Source organism: Chrysemys picta, chromosome 9, assembly GCF_011386835.1.
Source record: "Chrysemys picta bellii isolate R12L10 chromosome 9, ASM1138683v2, whole genome shotgun sequence".
NCBI lineage: Eukaryota > Metazoa > Chordata > Testudines > Emydidae > Chrysemys > Chrysemys picta.
This window is the reverse complement of record NC_088799.1, coordinates 27,277,261-27,293,061: the sequence shown is the minus strand read 5'-3', so window position 1 is coordinate 27,293,061 and position 15,801 is coordinate 27,277,261. Positions and strand designations below refer to the sequence as shown.

The 15,801-nt window shown below is 45.9% G+C and overlaps 2 protein-coding genes across 10 annotated transcripts in view; one reads left to right on the top strand and one right to left on the bottom strand.

Moving 5' to 3' along the window:
* The window catches only part of MED12L (mediator complex subunit 12L), a 326,631-nt gene that overhangs the window by 102,383 nt on the left and 208,447 nt on the right, over window positions 1-15,801 (top strand). The window lies entirely within an intron of this gene.
* Window positions 1,913-5,943, bottom strand: GPR171 (G protein-coupled receptor 171). Its single transcript, XM_005286930.4, has 2 exons — window positions 5,824-5,943; window positions 1,913-3,973 (listed from the first exon to the last, which is right to left on the bottom strand). Exon 2 carries the CDS (start codon window positions 3,916-3,918, stop codon window positions 2,968-2,970), a length of 951 nt encoding a protein of 316 aa, XP_005286987.3. The 5' UTR covers window positions 3,919-3,973; window positions 5,824-5,943; the 3' UTR covers window positions 1,913-2,967.

The window sequence follows — 15,801 nt, the reverse complement described above, 5'->3', positions numbered from 1 at the left end:
CCTAAAAGATGGGGCATTGCAATTATGGGTCAAAGTCTTACAGGTGATGGGGGCCCAAGAACTACCCAAGAACTACCAAAGTCTTACAGGTTATGGGGGCTTGGGGAAGTAGAACCAGAGTGCATAGAGGAAAGTGTGGAATTAACAATACAAGCAAATGTAACTAACAATACAAATGTATTAATAACAAAAATTAACAAGAAAATGACTATTAGAGAAACTAACAAAAAAAAATAAACCCGTTGCACTGGGGACCAAAGTCTTTTGGACACGAGTGGTGATTGATAAGTTGGATGGACATGGGGGAAGTAGAGAGAAGAAAAGACATTTTCCCTGTCTAGTGTAGTATTCCCTCTTTCTTTGGACCCAATGCTAGCACAGGACACTACTAGAGACAGACACAGAACATGCAACACAGAACACTGAACACAGGCTTTGTCGCGACACTATAACTATGGTATTTTATAACTTTTTAGCTGGTACCAGCTCTTTTGATGTTTTGGTTTAGAGCCTGAAAGATAGAAGCTTAGAAACAAATTAGCACAGTGCTCCCACCATGGCAGACCCTGCTCAGTCTTTGCCACAATGTGTTTGGTACTTGGGGCTGCACAAATGCTAATTAAGTGGTGCATTTCTTTGTGAGTTTACATTTTTTTTATTTTAAAATCCCCAGCCACTTTGCCATGGCCTGAAGGTCTGAGGCAGAAGCAGGCACTGTTGTTACTGTTGCAATGGCATTCTGGCCCTGGGAGGAGGAATCTACCCAAATATTCCCCTTCCCAATCTTCAGAGGGGTCCCAAAAGTCTGCCTTTTCTGGGGTCTCAAATGTTCCTTTTCCTGATGTTACTGCTGCTGTAAAATTTGAGAGTGCTGTTTTAACTTTCTGTACACAACCTTAAGGGCATCTAACTGGGTTTGGGTACTAACGGACATACATTTTTATTTCTCTGCTTTTCAGCCGAGGCTTCTAAATTTTGGTGCAGTTTTTTATTTTTACATTTAGCCAATTGAAGGAATACCTTGTTACAGGTCTTCCATAGAAGCCAAACTGCGGCTGCTTTCTTTTTTATTAAAGTTAAGGGTTTACATATTAATAAGTACCTAGCCAATTTGGGTTTTTTTAGGTTTGAAATTGTATGGACATCAGCTTACACTTGATCAGACCAAGGGCTGTGTTTGGATTTTTGCAAGATTTGGTGCCATTACTTTTTAATTTTCTACCCCTTTTTCCAATTGGGATAGTTTTTTTGTTTGTTTGTTTGTTTGTTTTTTTTTACAGGCTGTTAGGCGGAGGTAACTGTTACTACAAGCCTCCCACAGCAGCCAGATTCCTGCAGCGTCTCTTTTTGCTGCATTTGGGGGTTTATATATGAGGATATATTGGGCTAATCTATCCTCTAGATCCGAAATAGAGCAAGCATCTGCAAGGGCTTGTTCAGTCCAAGGACTGTGCCCATATCTCTGAAGGATTTGTTTAAAGGGTGTTATTTCTTTTACAAAAGGTGAGGTTGGAGCTCCTTTAAACTCCATTCCTTCCTCTGAGACTATTTTTCCTTGTCTTTTCTTAAACATTTTTAACGTGTATAGTTTCCTTTGTTACCCCTGAACCCTTGCAGCGAGTGACACAGCCTAAATTATTTTATTCTGCTACCTCTGGTCTTGTTCAGCGAGCAGCTTTAAACACTTTGAATATGATTAATTGTAGCTTAAAGTTTTTATGAGCTCTTTTATGAAGCCTCTACCCTCCGGAGGTCAGTAGGCTTTGGTTAACCAAAAATAGAACCGCTCTCTATAGAGCCGGCTGTGTGCACAACAATATTAACAATACCTGAGGCTTTTTACCAATATTCCCCCTTTTGCAATTCTCCACCAAAATGTTATACCAATAGAATAATAACCAGCAGGATCTTATTAAGAGGGATAAGGCAAAGATGCCACATTTATTGTAAATATAATGATAAAGCAAAAGATAAAAGTAAACAATGTTGTTTGACTACTTATTTCTTACACACACACACACACACATACATTTATTTATTTAAGTTTTGTATAGGTGTTATAGTTACCAGCCTAGAAGTTGCTCATGCCAAGTTACTAGCCAGGTATCTTGGTCATGAGGATGGAGCTGAGTCTGTGTCAGATGCACCTGATGCTCCTGGAGGTTGGCAGCAGAACCAGAGACTCAAAGTCCTCAGTCTTTAGAGTCCATTTTTATAGGAATTAATTCCTATGTTAGTCTATGGGAGCTGTTTCATTCTGCTGTGGCTGACTTAATTAGCTGGTGGCTCCCAGTCCACACTGTCCAAAGTGGCGCATTCCTGGTGGCTCCACACTGTCCGAAGTTTGTGTTTCTCATCCTTCCAGGTGATGGGGTGGATCCTAGTTTACCCTCCGGGGGTTGTCTGGTAGTTCACTTGACACATTCTTTGGCCGATGGATACTCCCTTTCTAGGCTGGCACCTCCCTAACCATTCATGTACATCAAGCATTCATCGACATACATTTAATATTTTAACCATATTTTAATTTATTGCTCCACCACTTTCGGGATGTGTGCTAATTCATTTGAGACTCCCGGCCCTATAATCACAGAGGGTGGGGGTCTGTTCCTAGGAGCCCTTGCTGTTACAATGAAGTGAACGTCACTTAAAGGCTTATAGCCTTTGTTTACATTGTATCAGTTACTTTAAGAACAAAGTCAATTAACTTGTTTGTAAGTTTTACATAGTAATAAAGTATTTTTCACAGGACAGATACAATCAATGGTTTCTACAGACAGTAGCTTACAAGTTTTAACAGAAGACCCAAGAGATTTTTGTACTTGGTGAAACTGTTGGATTTTAAAGTGTGGGGGACAAATTTTGGGGGGGGGCACTGTCTCTTGGGGGAATCACTGTTAGTACCTTCTTTAATATCCTTACATAGGCTGAAATACTACAGTACTTTTGTATATAATGTGCCTCTTCTCAGTGTACTCCTTCTCCTGTGAGAGTCTTTGTTTCTTTATGTGATGTAAAAGTCTCAGTAATTTTCAGTCTAAATGTCTTGGAAAGATAAAAATACAAAACAGGATCAAAACAGAGGTTTAACACTGCCAACAGCAGAGTGGATTCCTTTGCTTTAAAGAGGGTTTGTTTCAGAAGACAATCAGTTATAGCATCATTCTGGCTCAAAGTATAGGGGATCCGAACAACGTGGTAAGGAACGAAACACATGATGTAGCCTGCCGTTACTAACAGTATATTTACCTGAGCTTTCTTTACATTTGCATAACTCTCGCTGTATTTGTTTCGGTAAAGTTGTCTAACAACAAGAAAATTGGAAATAAGTATCATGGCTGAAAAATTCAGGAATATTGCTGTACATATGAAATTAGTAAACACATGCCAATCTTTTCCAAATGTTGTTTTGAAATCAATACACCCCACAGTAGGCTTTTGTTCTATTTCCTTGATTGGAATCACCATGTTAGGTACCATTATAAGGAGAACCATTATCCATACAACTGCAGATAACATCTTGGCAAATCCAGGTTCTTGGATTCGATAGATCTTAGTACTGTGCATTAACTGAAGGCAGCGGTCCATGCTTACAAATCCCAAAAATATGATTGATAAATACATGTTAATATAGATGAGGCAAGCTGTGACTTGGCAGTGGAATATCCTCAGTTTCCAGGGGGCAATACCTAAGTCAACAATTATTTTTACTGGCAATGCCATAGTCAACAGGAAGTCAGCTGTTAGGAGGTTAATTAGATAGATGCTCATACATTTTTGTTTCTGATCCTTTTGAGTGAACGCCCATAGGGCAAAACAACTCCCAATAAATCCAATGAGGAAAATTAAATAGTAAAAATAGGTAAATGGTTCCATTTGTGTGTAGACATTGCAATTTGAGATATTGCTTAAGGACATTTTAATTATCCTGTGGAAAAGTAAGGTGTGTTGGCTGCTTAAAGATATCCAGAACCTAAACAGAGAGAAAAGCAAGACATTAGAGATAATTAGTTTGAGAATTTTGTCCCAGTATAATTTCATAAAAATGTGTGACTAGACTTGGTAATGATTTTAGCGAAACTAAAGTATTCCAGTGTCTGGAATAGTTCATATTACATTGCATGGGTTTCATTCATGTTTAAGCAATTTATTGAAATATCTTGGGTCCCTTTCCTGCAAACACTTGTGCTTGAGTACATTCACTCATGTGAGCAGTCCATTTAAGTGAATGGGACTATTTGTGTGTGTAAAGTTACTTGTGTGTCTGCAGCGGGGCTGCCCCTGGGGATTTTTCTCCTCAGGGTGGAAAACGTTTTCAGTGTCACCCAGCAGTTTACCCAAAATAAATAAACCCCAAAACAAAACCACACAACAACAGATGAGTGGAGCAGCAGAGTAAAATGAATAACTAAATAGACTGAGTGATGTGCACCCCACAATGGTGATTTGGCACCATTAAAAGTTGTGACTCGGGGTGATCACCTTGCCCCTAAGACTGGCCCTGGTTTTACTGGATCAGGGACCTAGTTAGTTCATTGGAGCCACATTAAAATGTACCTTTTTTTTCAAAAAGATGACACTTTTACTCAACAAAACAAAAACTAACAAAAAAACCAAACCAACCCCTCCCCCAAATCCCCCCAGTTAAGTTAATGTTTATAAAAATACTTTGTATGTAAAAATATTATAGGATTAGTAAACATTAATAATACTCTGTCAAAAGCAATATAGGGTCTGTCCAATAGATAGAGACAGCAGAGTAGCTGTGCTTTCTAAAACTGTGGATTCTTCTAGTTGAACCAAAATATATATATATATTTGATGAATATTTTATGTAGTTCAGAAAACATTTAAAGAATCTGTCAGTCATTTGCTTCATATTATCAGGCTTCATTGGACATTTAGGGAAAGGAAAGTGTATTTGCTTAGACGGGAATCTAAGTATTATTTTAACTATCTGAAACTACCATTGTATATCAGGGGTTTTTTTTAGTTGCTACACTGGCATTAACTTTAGTTGGAACATGTTGACTGAAGAGGAAATGACTGTGTTAAAAATTTTTTCTGAGAAATAAGACAGGGAAGCAAGTCTTTGTTGAAATAGCATTGAACCATACCAGCTTTCTATTTATATAGTACAGTCTTTTTCGTTTGCTAAAAATTCTGTTTGTTTTAGTGATCAAACATAATTCTAGGTTAAATGTTGCATGAGTAGTAACAGTTGACAATAAATCAATATAACTTAATTACTTAGTCTCTGTATATTGTGTATATAAAAATGCAAATACTTGAAAGTACTCATGGCTAGAAATAGAAGATCTATAACGTTATTATAATCACCCTTCTGCAAATGGAGGATATTACCCTTCCCCAAAAAAGAGATTATTAACCTGAGGTTAAATGAAGTTGAGTGCCCACAAGGTACAGAGGAAATAGTTGGTTTTGTTCCTGAGCCAACAGAAGGTGGGAGCCAAACTCCCGATACGAGACAGAATTCACTGTGTCATTCCACAATGACTGTTCTGCTTGATTTCAGATGAGCTTGGGAATGAACTGTATCCAGTGCTCTTTGGCTCAGGGACTGCTCTAATCGAGGGCTTTTTTTTTTATGTGGAAGGAGCCAGGGTCTCCAAAGGGCAAGACATTCAAAACGGTTATAATGCAGTAACACTTAATAAGTGCAGTGAAAAACATTAGTGCTTTTAATATTTAACCTATTAGTTTTTCACTGCATTTGGCATATTATTTAGTATTTTATGCAATATATTTACCTTGGTGTATAAGGACATATTAAAATGTATAAAAAGCATTTAAAATACATACCTTCCTTTTTAGATTCTGAAGTCTCATAGGCATTAGAAGAAAGTTTGTAAAATCCTTGATTAGTCTCAGTAGGTAGTCACATCTTTGTCTGATAATATGTTAATCCTTTCCCCTTCGTGCGTAGGTTGTTTTTTAAAAGAAATGTCTCTGTGGTTTTTAAATGTGTAGATTGACGTAATTAAAACCAACACTCACACTAACCATGTGGAAGTTACCTAAAAGGGTCATGATAGAAAAATGTTAGTGTTCACGGAACTATCCAAAGTTGCTTTTTTCCTCTTTGGGAGAAGATGTTATGGAACAATGTTTTCTTGAGCTGAAGACAAACTGACTGCTGCTGTGATGGGGCCGTACCTTGCACAGGCCTCTAAACCTGTTAATTTCCATTGACTTCAGTGAGATATTGAGGGCACATTGCATCTTGCAGGACAAAACCAGAGTGAGCTGTGTGGGTAGAAGGCAGCAAGTTAAAGAATGGAGTTATAAACTCTGACGTGCTAATACAAATAGAATGGATTATCATGCTTTAACATTTTGGTGGCATTTGGGTAATTTCTATCACTTCAGAGCAGGGGAAGGCAAACTATGGCCGGTGGGCCGTATCCGGCCCATCAGGGCTTTGAGTCTGGCCTGCAGGATTGCCAGCCCCATGGTGCAGTGGGGCTAAGGCAGGCTCCCTGCCTGCCATGGCCCCGTGCTGCTCCCGGAAGCGGCTGGCACCACGTCCCTGTGGCCCCTGTGCGCTGCCTTCACCTTCAGGCCCTCCCTCCACAGCTCCCAGTGACCAGGAACGGGGAACCTCGGCCAATGGAAGCTTTGGGGGTGGTACCCACAGGGGAGGCCAGCCTGCCCACCCCATGCCCAGAAGCCACTGCTGGACATGCTGGCTGCTTCTGGATGCGGGGCCAGGGCAGGCAGGGAGCCTGCCTTAGCCCCGCTGCCTGCCACTGCCACCCCGGTGCCGCTCGAGGTAAGCGGTGCCAGGCCGGAGCCCTCACCCCAAACCCCTTCTGCATCCTGCACCCCAATCCCCTGCCCTGAGCCTCCAACCCCCTGCCCTGAGCCTTCTCCTGCACTCTGTACCCCCTCCTGCACCCCAATACCCTGCCTTGATCCCTGCTGCACCCCACACCCTTCCTGCACCCCAATCCCCTGCCCTGAGCCCTCTCCCGCACTCTGCACCCTTCCTGCACCCCAGCCCCTTTCTCTGTGCCCCCAATCCCCTGCCTTGAGCCCCCTCCTGCACCCCAACCCCCTGCCCTGAGCCTCCAACCCCCTGCCCTGAGCCTCCTCCTGCACTCTGCACCCCCTCCTGCACCCCAATACCCTGCCTTGATCCCTGCTGCACCCCACACCCTTCCTGCACCCCAATCCCCTGCCCTGAGCCCTCTCCCGCACTCTGCACCCTTCCTGCACCCCTACTCCCTTCCCTGAGCCCTCAACCCCCTGCCCTGAGCCCCCTCCAGCACCCCAACCCCCTGCCCTGAGCCCCTTCCTACACACCGCATCCCCTCCCAGATCTCATATTCCCTTCTGCACCCCAACCCCCTGCCCCACATTCATGGCCCTGCAGGCAATTTCCCCACTCAGATGTGGCCCTTGAGCCAAAACATTTGTCCACCACTGCTTTAGGGAGTCATTTTACCTCCTTGTCTCAGATGGCCTACATGCAGCATCAACAATCCCACAGACTTGTTAATATGTTATAATAAAAATTAAGGTTAACAAACATTTATTTAATTGAGAATGAGGGATTGGTGACTCTCACTCAAACCTTAGTTTATTTTAAGACTGAAACTTTGGGCTTGTCTGGATGGTGATGGCAAAGCTAACTAGAGGTATGTGATTTGTGCTAACATGCTGGGATCTAACTGCCTGGTGTTGATGGGTGCTCCCTGAAAGGTACCTAATTCATGTTAATGCTGTCCAAACAGAACCATGTTAATGTGAAGCAGGTACCTTTTAGAGACTGCCAGCAAGGTCTATATAGGGCAATTAGAGCCCAGCATGTTAGTAAACTTTACAATTCATAATCTCTTGCGTGATGGGAAGCTTTGTCAGACATTCACTTGAGTTCCTCTTTCCTCCCCACCTTCCACTTTCAAGTTATGGCTGGAATTAGAATGAGAAGTGCCAGGATGCTGTAACTAAGGGCTGGTCTTGTGGCATGTGGTTTGGAACCAGAAGCAGTGGTGTAAGAAATGAATAAGTCTTTTCTTGCAAGAGTTACAGCCCAGTTTGCAGACTTAAAAGTTTCAAGTGCTTCTAGTAAGTACACCTCTAACCCGAGATTATGCGACCTGATATAACACGAATTTGGATATAATGCGGTAAAGCAGTGCTACGGGGGATGGGGGGAGAGGGGGGCTGCACGCTCCAGTGGATCAAAGAAAGTTCAATATACCGCGGTTTCACCTATAACGTGGTAAGATTTTTTTGGCTCCTGAGGACAGCGTTATATCGGGGTAGAGGTGTATCTGAGCATATGGATGTCTTTCTGAACCAAATTCAAGTTTCAAATCTTCTGAGGTTTGTCCAGTGACTACTAAAAATAAATGGGTTGATGAGCAGCAAAAATCTTCATATTTGCGTTTTGGAGCTAGAGAAAAAATCCAGACAGTAGAACAAGCTGTTGAATTTAGCTTAGGGGCCTGTGGTACTGACAATAGTACAGAGAAACTAAAATGTATAGCAAACTCACTGCAGACAATCGTCAAGATCTCAGAAAGCTGAATGACATGCCAAATGGAAGTAGCTATCACCACCAAACAAAATACCCTTATTGCCTACAGGGTTGGGAAAATCCTTTGCAAAGAAACCACTCTGTGTCTGGTTTCAAGCTTAGTCACAAACTCAAAACTCAGACCCATGCTTGTCAAATGTTTGCAAAGGTTCATAAAGTTTTTGAGTGATCCTGGACTCCATTTTGAGCAAATGTGGGCTGAGTTATGGCTTCCCACCTAAGTCATGCAGAACTGGTGGTTCTATATGTTTTTAACATGAAACCCAAGGTGCTGAAATTAAATTTATTTTAAGATTTTGGAGTTCAAGTTGAACCCAGATCTCAGAGAACGTCCTCAGGTATCTAAAAGGAGAAGAATCCCCCTGGATCCAACAGGAGTGAAATGTCTCTAGTTTCCTGAAATCTTTCTAGTTATTCAGAAGGGGAGGAGGCATGGAATTATCTCCAAATTAATAAAAATGCAATTTATTTCATATTAAGATTTTGTCTTTATTTCTGGATCAGCACCCCCTCAGTATGCTCCCCTGTTTGTGTCAGTTAGTGAAGAAGTCATGATCGCTGACTGATCTAGCCAAAGGTATCAAGACACTTTTATTTTAAGCCCCCTTCTTGCAGGAGGCAATACATCACAGACCTCAGCCTTCAGTGTAGGAGAAAAGGATAGGACTTCCATCATAGTCAGAAGTTAAGAAGCAGTGGTATGACTCTAAAGAGTACAAGGCTGTATATGGCCCTTTCTCCCAGGAGGAAGAATGTTATAAATATAATATTCCCCATCTGATTAATTTAGAGTGTTAGTACTTGAATCCAGAAAGTTCACATCCACCCATCATTTAGGCCTTGATTCAAGAAAGCATCTCTATTTGGGAAAGCACTGAAGCACATGGTTAAATACTTTCCTGAACCAGGGTTTGACAATCATTTGTTAGGCCAATTACTGATATACAAGGCTTCACATACTTTGTGACCACACAAGGTATGTCTGCTCTGCAATTAAAACCTGTGGCTGGCCCATGCCAGCTGACTTGGGATCAGCCTAAGGGGCTTCTTAACTGCAGTGTAGACATTTGGACTCCGGCTGGATCCCAGGCTCTAGAGTAGGGCTACCATATGTCCGGATTTCCCCGGACATGTCCGGCTTTTCGATCTATAAATAGCCGTCTGGGGGGGATTTCTAAAAATGTCCTGGATTTCCCCCGGTCGGCTATATATAGATTGAAAAGCAGTGGCCAAGCGCCACTGGGCAAGCCAAAGCCCCTTCCCAGCTCCCCCCATCCCCTGCAGCCTTAGCACGCCGCCCGGCCCCGCAGCTGTCTTCCCCCTCCTCCCATCCCCTGAAAGCTCTGCGCCTCTGCTCCTCCCCCTCCCCTGCTTCCTGCCAATCAGATGTTTGCGGGAAGTCTGAAAACAAGGAGGAACAGGTGGGCAGCAGCAGGTAAGCTGTGGGGCGACATGAGGAGGAGGAGGGCTCCGGGGAAGCGAGGCATGGCGCGGCCCAGGCCCGGCTTGCCCCGGTCCCCGGGGCACCGGCCCCGGTTCCGTTCGAGCGGCACCGTCTGAGCACCCCCAGCCCCAGCGGCTCTGGCATGGCTCGGCTCAGGTCCTGGGGCACCGGGCCCAGTTCTGGCCGAGTGGCGCCAGCCGAACACCCCCGGCCCTAGCGGCTCCGGTCCTGGCCCCAGCGGGTCCAGCCTGGCTTGGGCACCAGCCGAGCGGTGCCGGCCAAGCGGCCCTGGCCCCGGCCCTGGCCTGGCCCCGGCTGAACACTCCTGGCCCCAGTGGCTCCGGCCCGGCTCAGGACCCAGGGCAGCGGCCCCGGTTCTGGCCGAGCGGTGCCAACCTAGCACCCCTGGCCCCAGCGGCTCCGGCCCAGCTCGGCTCAGGCCCCAGGGCGGCGGCCCCGGTTCCGGCCAAGCATGCCGGCCCAGCCCCGGCCGATCACCTGTGGCCGGGCCCCAAGCCCCGCAATCCCGGCCGGAGTGCAGCCCGATTCCTGGGCTTTGCTAAAGCCAGCCCTGGTTAGGAGACAGGGAGTGGGGGTTGGATGGGTTGGGAGTTTGGTGGGGGCTGTTGGGGGCAGGGGCGTGGAGAGGGGTTGGGACAGTCAGGGACAGGGAGCAGGGGGGGTTAGATGGGTTGGGGGTTCTGGGAGGGTTGTCAGGGGGGCAGGGGTGTGGGGAGGGGTCGAAGGCAGGCAGAAAGCAGAGGGGGTTGGATGGGTTGGGAATTCTGGGGGTCCTGTCGGGGCGGGGAGCAGTTGGATAGAGCATGGGAGTCCCGGGGGTCTGTCTGGGGGCGGGGGTGTGGATAAGGGTCAGGGCAGTCAGGGGACAGGTAGGGTCCTGGGGGGCAGTTAGGGTAGGGGGTTCTCAGGCAGGGGCAGTCAGGGGACAAGAAGCAGGGAGGCTTAGATAGGAGGTGGAGTCCTAGGGGGCAGTTAGTGGCAGGGGTCCCAGGAGGGGGCAGTCAGGGCACAAGGAGCGGGGGGGTTGGGGGTTCTGAGGGGGGCAGTCAGGAGGTGGGAAGTGGGAGGGAGTGGATGGGGTGGGGCAGAGCAGGGGCGGGGCTAGAGCGGGGCTCCTCCCCCCCAGTGTCCTCTTTTTTTGATTGTGGAAATATGGTAACCCTACTCTAGAGGACCTTGCGAGGTGGGAAGGTCCCAGAGCTTGGGCTGCAGCCCGAGCACGAACAGTACACCACAATTAAATAGCCCATTAGCCTGAATCAGCTGGAACAGGTCAGCTGCGGGTTTTTAATTGCAGCATAGACCAGGGGTGAGCAAACTTTTTGGCCGAAGGGCCACACCTGGGTGGGGAAATTGTATGCAGGGCCATAAATATAGGGCTGGGGCAGGGGGTTGGGGTGCAGGAGGGAGTGCAGGGCGTGGGAGGGGATATGGTGTGCAGGAAGAGGCTCAGGGTAAAGGGTTGGGTTGCAGGAGGAGTGCGATGAGGGATCAGGGCAGAGAATTGGGGCTCAGGGAAGGGTTCGGGTGAAGGAGGATTGCGGGCTCAGGAGAAGGGGTTGGGGTGTAGGAGGAGTGTGGAGTGCGGAGGGGCCTCAGGGCAGGGGGTTGGGGTGCAGGATGGGTTGGGGGCTTAAGGAGGGGGGTGGTGTGAAGCAGGGGGCTCGGGGTTGGGGTGCAGGAGGAGTGGGGTGCAGCAGGGGGCTCAGGGGAGGGGGTTGGGGTGCAGGAGGGGGTATGGAGTGCAGGAGTGGGCTCAAGGCAGGGGGTTGCGGTGCAGGAGGAGTGCAGGTTGCAGGAAGGGGCTTGGGGCAGGGGGTTGCGGTGCAGGAGGAGTGTGGGGTGCAGGAAGGAGCTTGGGGCAGGAGGGGTGCGGGATGCAGCAGGGGGCTCGGGGCAGGGAATTGGGGTGCAGGAGGGGTGAGGGGTGCAGTAGGGGGCTAAGGGCAGGGAGTGGAGTGCAGCAGGGGGCTTGGCAAGGGGTTGGGGTGCAGGAGTGGGCTCAGGGCAGGGGGTTGCGGTGCAGGAGGAGTGTGGGGTGCAGGAAGGGGCTTGGGGCAGGGGGTTGCAGTGCAGGAGTGGTGCAGGATGCAGCAGGGGGCTCGGGGCAGGGGGTTGGGGTGCAGGAGGGGTGTGGGGTGCAGTAGGGGGCTAAGGGCAAGGGGTTGGGGTGCAGGAGTAGGCTCAGGGCAGGGGGTGAAGTGTAGAAGGGGGCTTGGCAAGGGGTTGGGGTGCAGGAAGGGGCTCAGAGCAAGGGGTTGGGGTGCGGGGTGCAGGAGGGGTTCAGGGTGCGGGCTCCAGCCTGGCGCTGCTTATCTTGAGCAGCTCCAGGATGGCAGTGGTGCGCAGCGGGGCTAAGGAAGGCTCCCTGCCTGCTCTGGCCCTGCACCACTCTCAGAAGTGGCCAGCATGTCTGGCAGTGGCTGCTGGGGGTGGGGTGGGGCGGGGCAGGCGGCTCCGCTGTGTGCCGCCCTCGCCTGTGGATACCACTCCCATAGCTCCCATTGGCCGTGGTTCCCCGTTCCTCCACTAGGGGCCGCAGGGACATGGTGCCAGCCGCTTCTGGGAGTGGCACGGGCCAGGGCAGGCAGGGAATCTGCCTTAGCCCTGCTGTGCCACGGGGCTGGCAATCCTGCAGGCTGTATTGAAAGCCCTGACAGGCCGGATCTGGGCTGCGGGCCATAATTTGCCCTCCCCTGGCATAGACATATCCACAGTCTCACGGGCTTTTCTCCTGTGGCATTTCTCATCAGAGTTAAAAAGATTGAGAGCTGGTGCAATCATCCTCTCACCTGGGAAAGTCCTGGTGGGATGATTGCTTTGGTCACAGGGGTTCACTTTTGCTTCAGTCACTGGGGTTCACTTTTGCTGTGTTTGTTGTTCTGAATCTTGGAAAAATCTCTCTTGCTGTCTTTTGCTGTCACTTTTAAAGAGCAGCAGTGTGAATATGGGAGCAAGAAACACACGTAGGTATATAATGCGGAACAATACACACATAGGAAGGAAGCAGGCAAAGTGCTGATTAGGTAGCTGAAAACCGTATTAGAATGGCTGTATTGGTGGACATGGCAGTGTAAATGGAGATTCATATGGCATTTTGCTAGAGAGGAGAGTTACAAGGCCATTTGCACAATCACATTACATGCGCAACCCTTCTGCTGTTGGGATGTAGGAGAACAACATATTCAGAAGCTTGTTCGGACCTCAAAAATACAGTAGTCCTGACATGGAGTGAGTTACTGATTAGATGAATTTGGCCCATTGTCTTTGGATCCTTGTCTTATGTACAATGTAAAGCTGTATGTTACGTAAAGTTATAAATACAGATGTCAATTTTAGATTTCTCTCAGCTTTGAATTCTTGTGTGTATGTGTGGGCTGAGTTGCCGAACTCCAGTGTGTCTGTATAAAGTTGGAAAACACACACAGGAGTTGGCATCTCACACACTAACACAGTCTAAGCTGAGAGAAATATGAAATTGACATTTGTGTTTGTAACATTAGTGTTTGTAACAACCTAACCTAATTAGTGTAACGTTGTGTTTGTAACACTCTAACCATAGTAGAAAAAAAGTCTATATTTTAGAGAGAGAGTGAGTTTGAAAATATAATTTAATGAGGAGTTGGGGGAAATCTTTATTTTTAATCCGGGATTTATGTTGATATTTAAATATTTACATGGTATTAGGAGGTGATCATTCTTGAAGATGTACTAAGTGTGTTTTTTTTTCTTTTAGCCAGTTATTGTGAGAGCTGAGTTTAATATAAACTTCAGAAACCCAGTACTCGGGGGACAAATAAAAATGAGTCCTGGAATTTTCCTTTATCCCTTTCTCCACATCCATCTTGTGATTATACGCTTTGTGACTAAAAACTGTCCATAAGGAGTAATTGTTGAGAAGTTTTATTACCAGCATTCAGTCATGGAGTTCTTATGGAGGTTCTTTCATTTATGGTTTTCTTCCTGTTTGTTTGTTATGAGGAATCCAAGTCAACTCTGGCTCTGTTTGTACTGTCCCTAAGTCTCTTCAAGGAGGCTCCTGCACATCTTTTTGGGAAATGAGCAAAAAGAGGTTTTTCTGTATATTTTTAATCTCTACATATACCAGCTAGCAAGTTCAGCACACTGTGTCTTGTGACTTTCGTTTGAAAGATTCATTTTTTACCCCATAATATATTTACAAAAACATCAAAAATTTAGATCCTGCCACAGGGGAGTTATATGAATTGTGAGCGGGATATTTATTTTGGGGTTGAGGGGAAGGGATGGAGTTTAATTTTTTGAGTTAAACACAAATAATTGTAAATTATTTTGTAGTTCAGTGTAACTCCTGTGTATTTAAGATTGTAATCTCCTTAGGGAGGGGCATAGTTCTTGTTTGAAACACTGCAATGTGTGCAACCAACCTGCTGTATAAAAATGATAATAAGCAGGGTCTGTAAATGACCTAGTGCTGCACTTCATGGCAGCTAATGGCAGCTGTGTAACATGTGATAACCTGTCAAGGAAGATACTTGCTATGGTGTAGTGCTTTTACAATGTATAATTAATTACTTTTAATTAATTCATTTTTACACAGTGCTTTAAAAATGTGCAGTGCTGTGTAAGCGATCCTGATTAGTTGATCTATTAAGAGATGTTCCTATTAAATATACTTCCATAAAAAGGATGGATGATTAAAACTTAAGAAGAAAATCAGTCATTTTGTGGGTGAAATCCTGACCATGCTGAAGTCAGTGGAAATTCTCCCACCTGACTTCAGTGGGGCCAGGATTTCATCCTCTATGTTGGCAGAGTTTGGGATGAGCTTTCCTCCATTAAATTAATTCTCATTTGCTGAGTTTAGCCCTTGCTTCTGAAAAACGGTGGTGTTCTGTTGGTGGAGAAGGAATTTGAAGTTTAATTTGAAGCTCCAGTCCAAAGCATTAACTTAAATAACCCATTGCATGTTAATGGGAACATTGACGTTTGTCCGGTTGTCGTGCGTTATCACGACAGGCTGGAGCAGGTGTATGAGCTGATGCATAAGTTAGTGTGAGATTTATGTACTCTACATTTATGAGTTTTATGTGCCAGATTTATGTGCTCATATCAGGTCATCACCTCAAGAGTTTGAGTGGCTGAACAAGTGAATCTTAAGAAAAAGATGGTTTTGAATTCCATTTAGAAATTATGTTTAAAACCTTATGAGCAACTTCATTTTCACAATGCAAAGGTATGCTTTAAATCTCCCTTGGCTTCTCATGCTGCATGTTACCTCTACCCAGGAGGAGAACAGAGAGAGTTATCTCTGCAGTAGACACAAAATACATTTCAGTCCCTTACTTCTCAAAAGGAACACAACCATGTTATTACAGTGGAGCCCAGGGTGTCATGAAGAAGACAATTCTTCTATAGGGTACACTTTGTATGCTTATGTAGCTGCCTAAAGTGAACAGGCACATTTCTGTTTGGTTCTGAACCAGTGGAAGGAATTATAGAAAGTAAGTCCCTTTTTGGATGGATGTTGACAGTGGCATGACTGCAAGACTTCTGGCCATCTGGGGAGGCAGTTGGGGTAGATAGTCTGCTGAAGGTATGCATCTCACTTTCTTTCAGAGGTAAAGTTAATCTTCTTAGTGTAAAATACATTTCTGACCTCACCTGCAAGCCCTGTCCTTTCCAGTTTATTTAGCTTATTTTCAGTCCAAGTAAAAGTGAAAAGCACTGTGAGGGGAAGGGAGCAAAACTTGGTTTAATAGGTAGGCTGGTTGAGACTTGTGCCTGGTAC

Bases quoted from the DNA above. Each gene is read 5' to 3' on its own strand.
- GPR171 (XM_005286930.4), bottom strand. From the start codon at position 3,918: ATGTCCTTAAGCAATATCTCAAATTGCAATGTCTACACACAAATGGAA.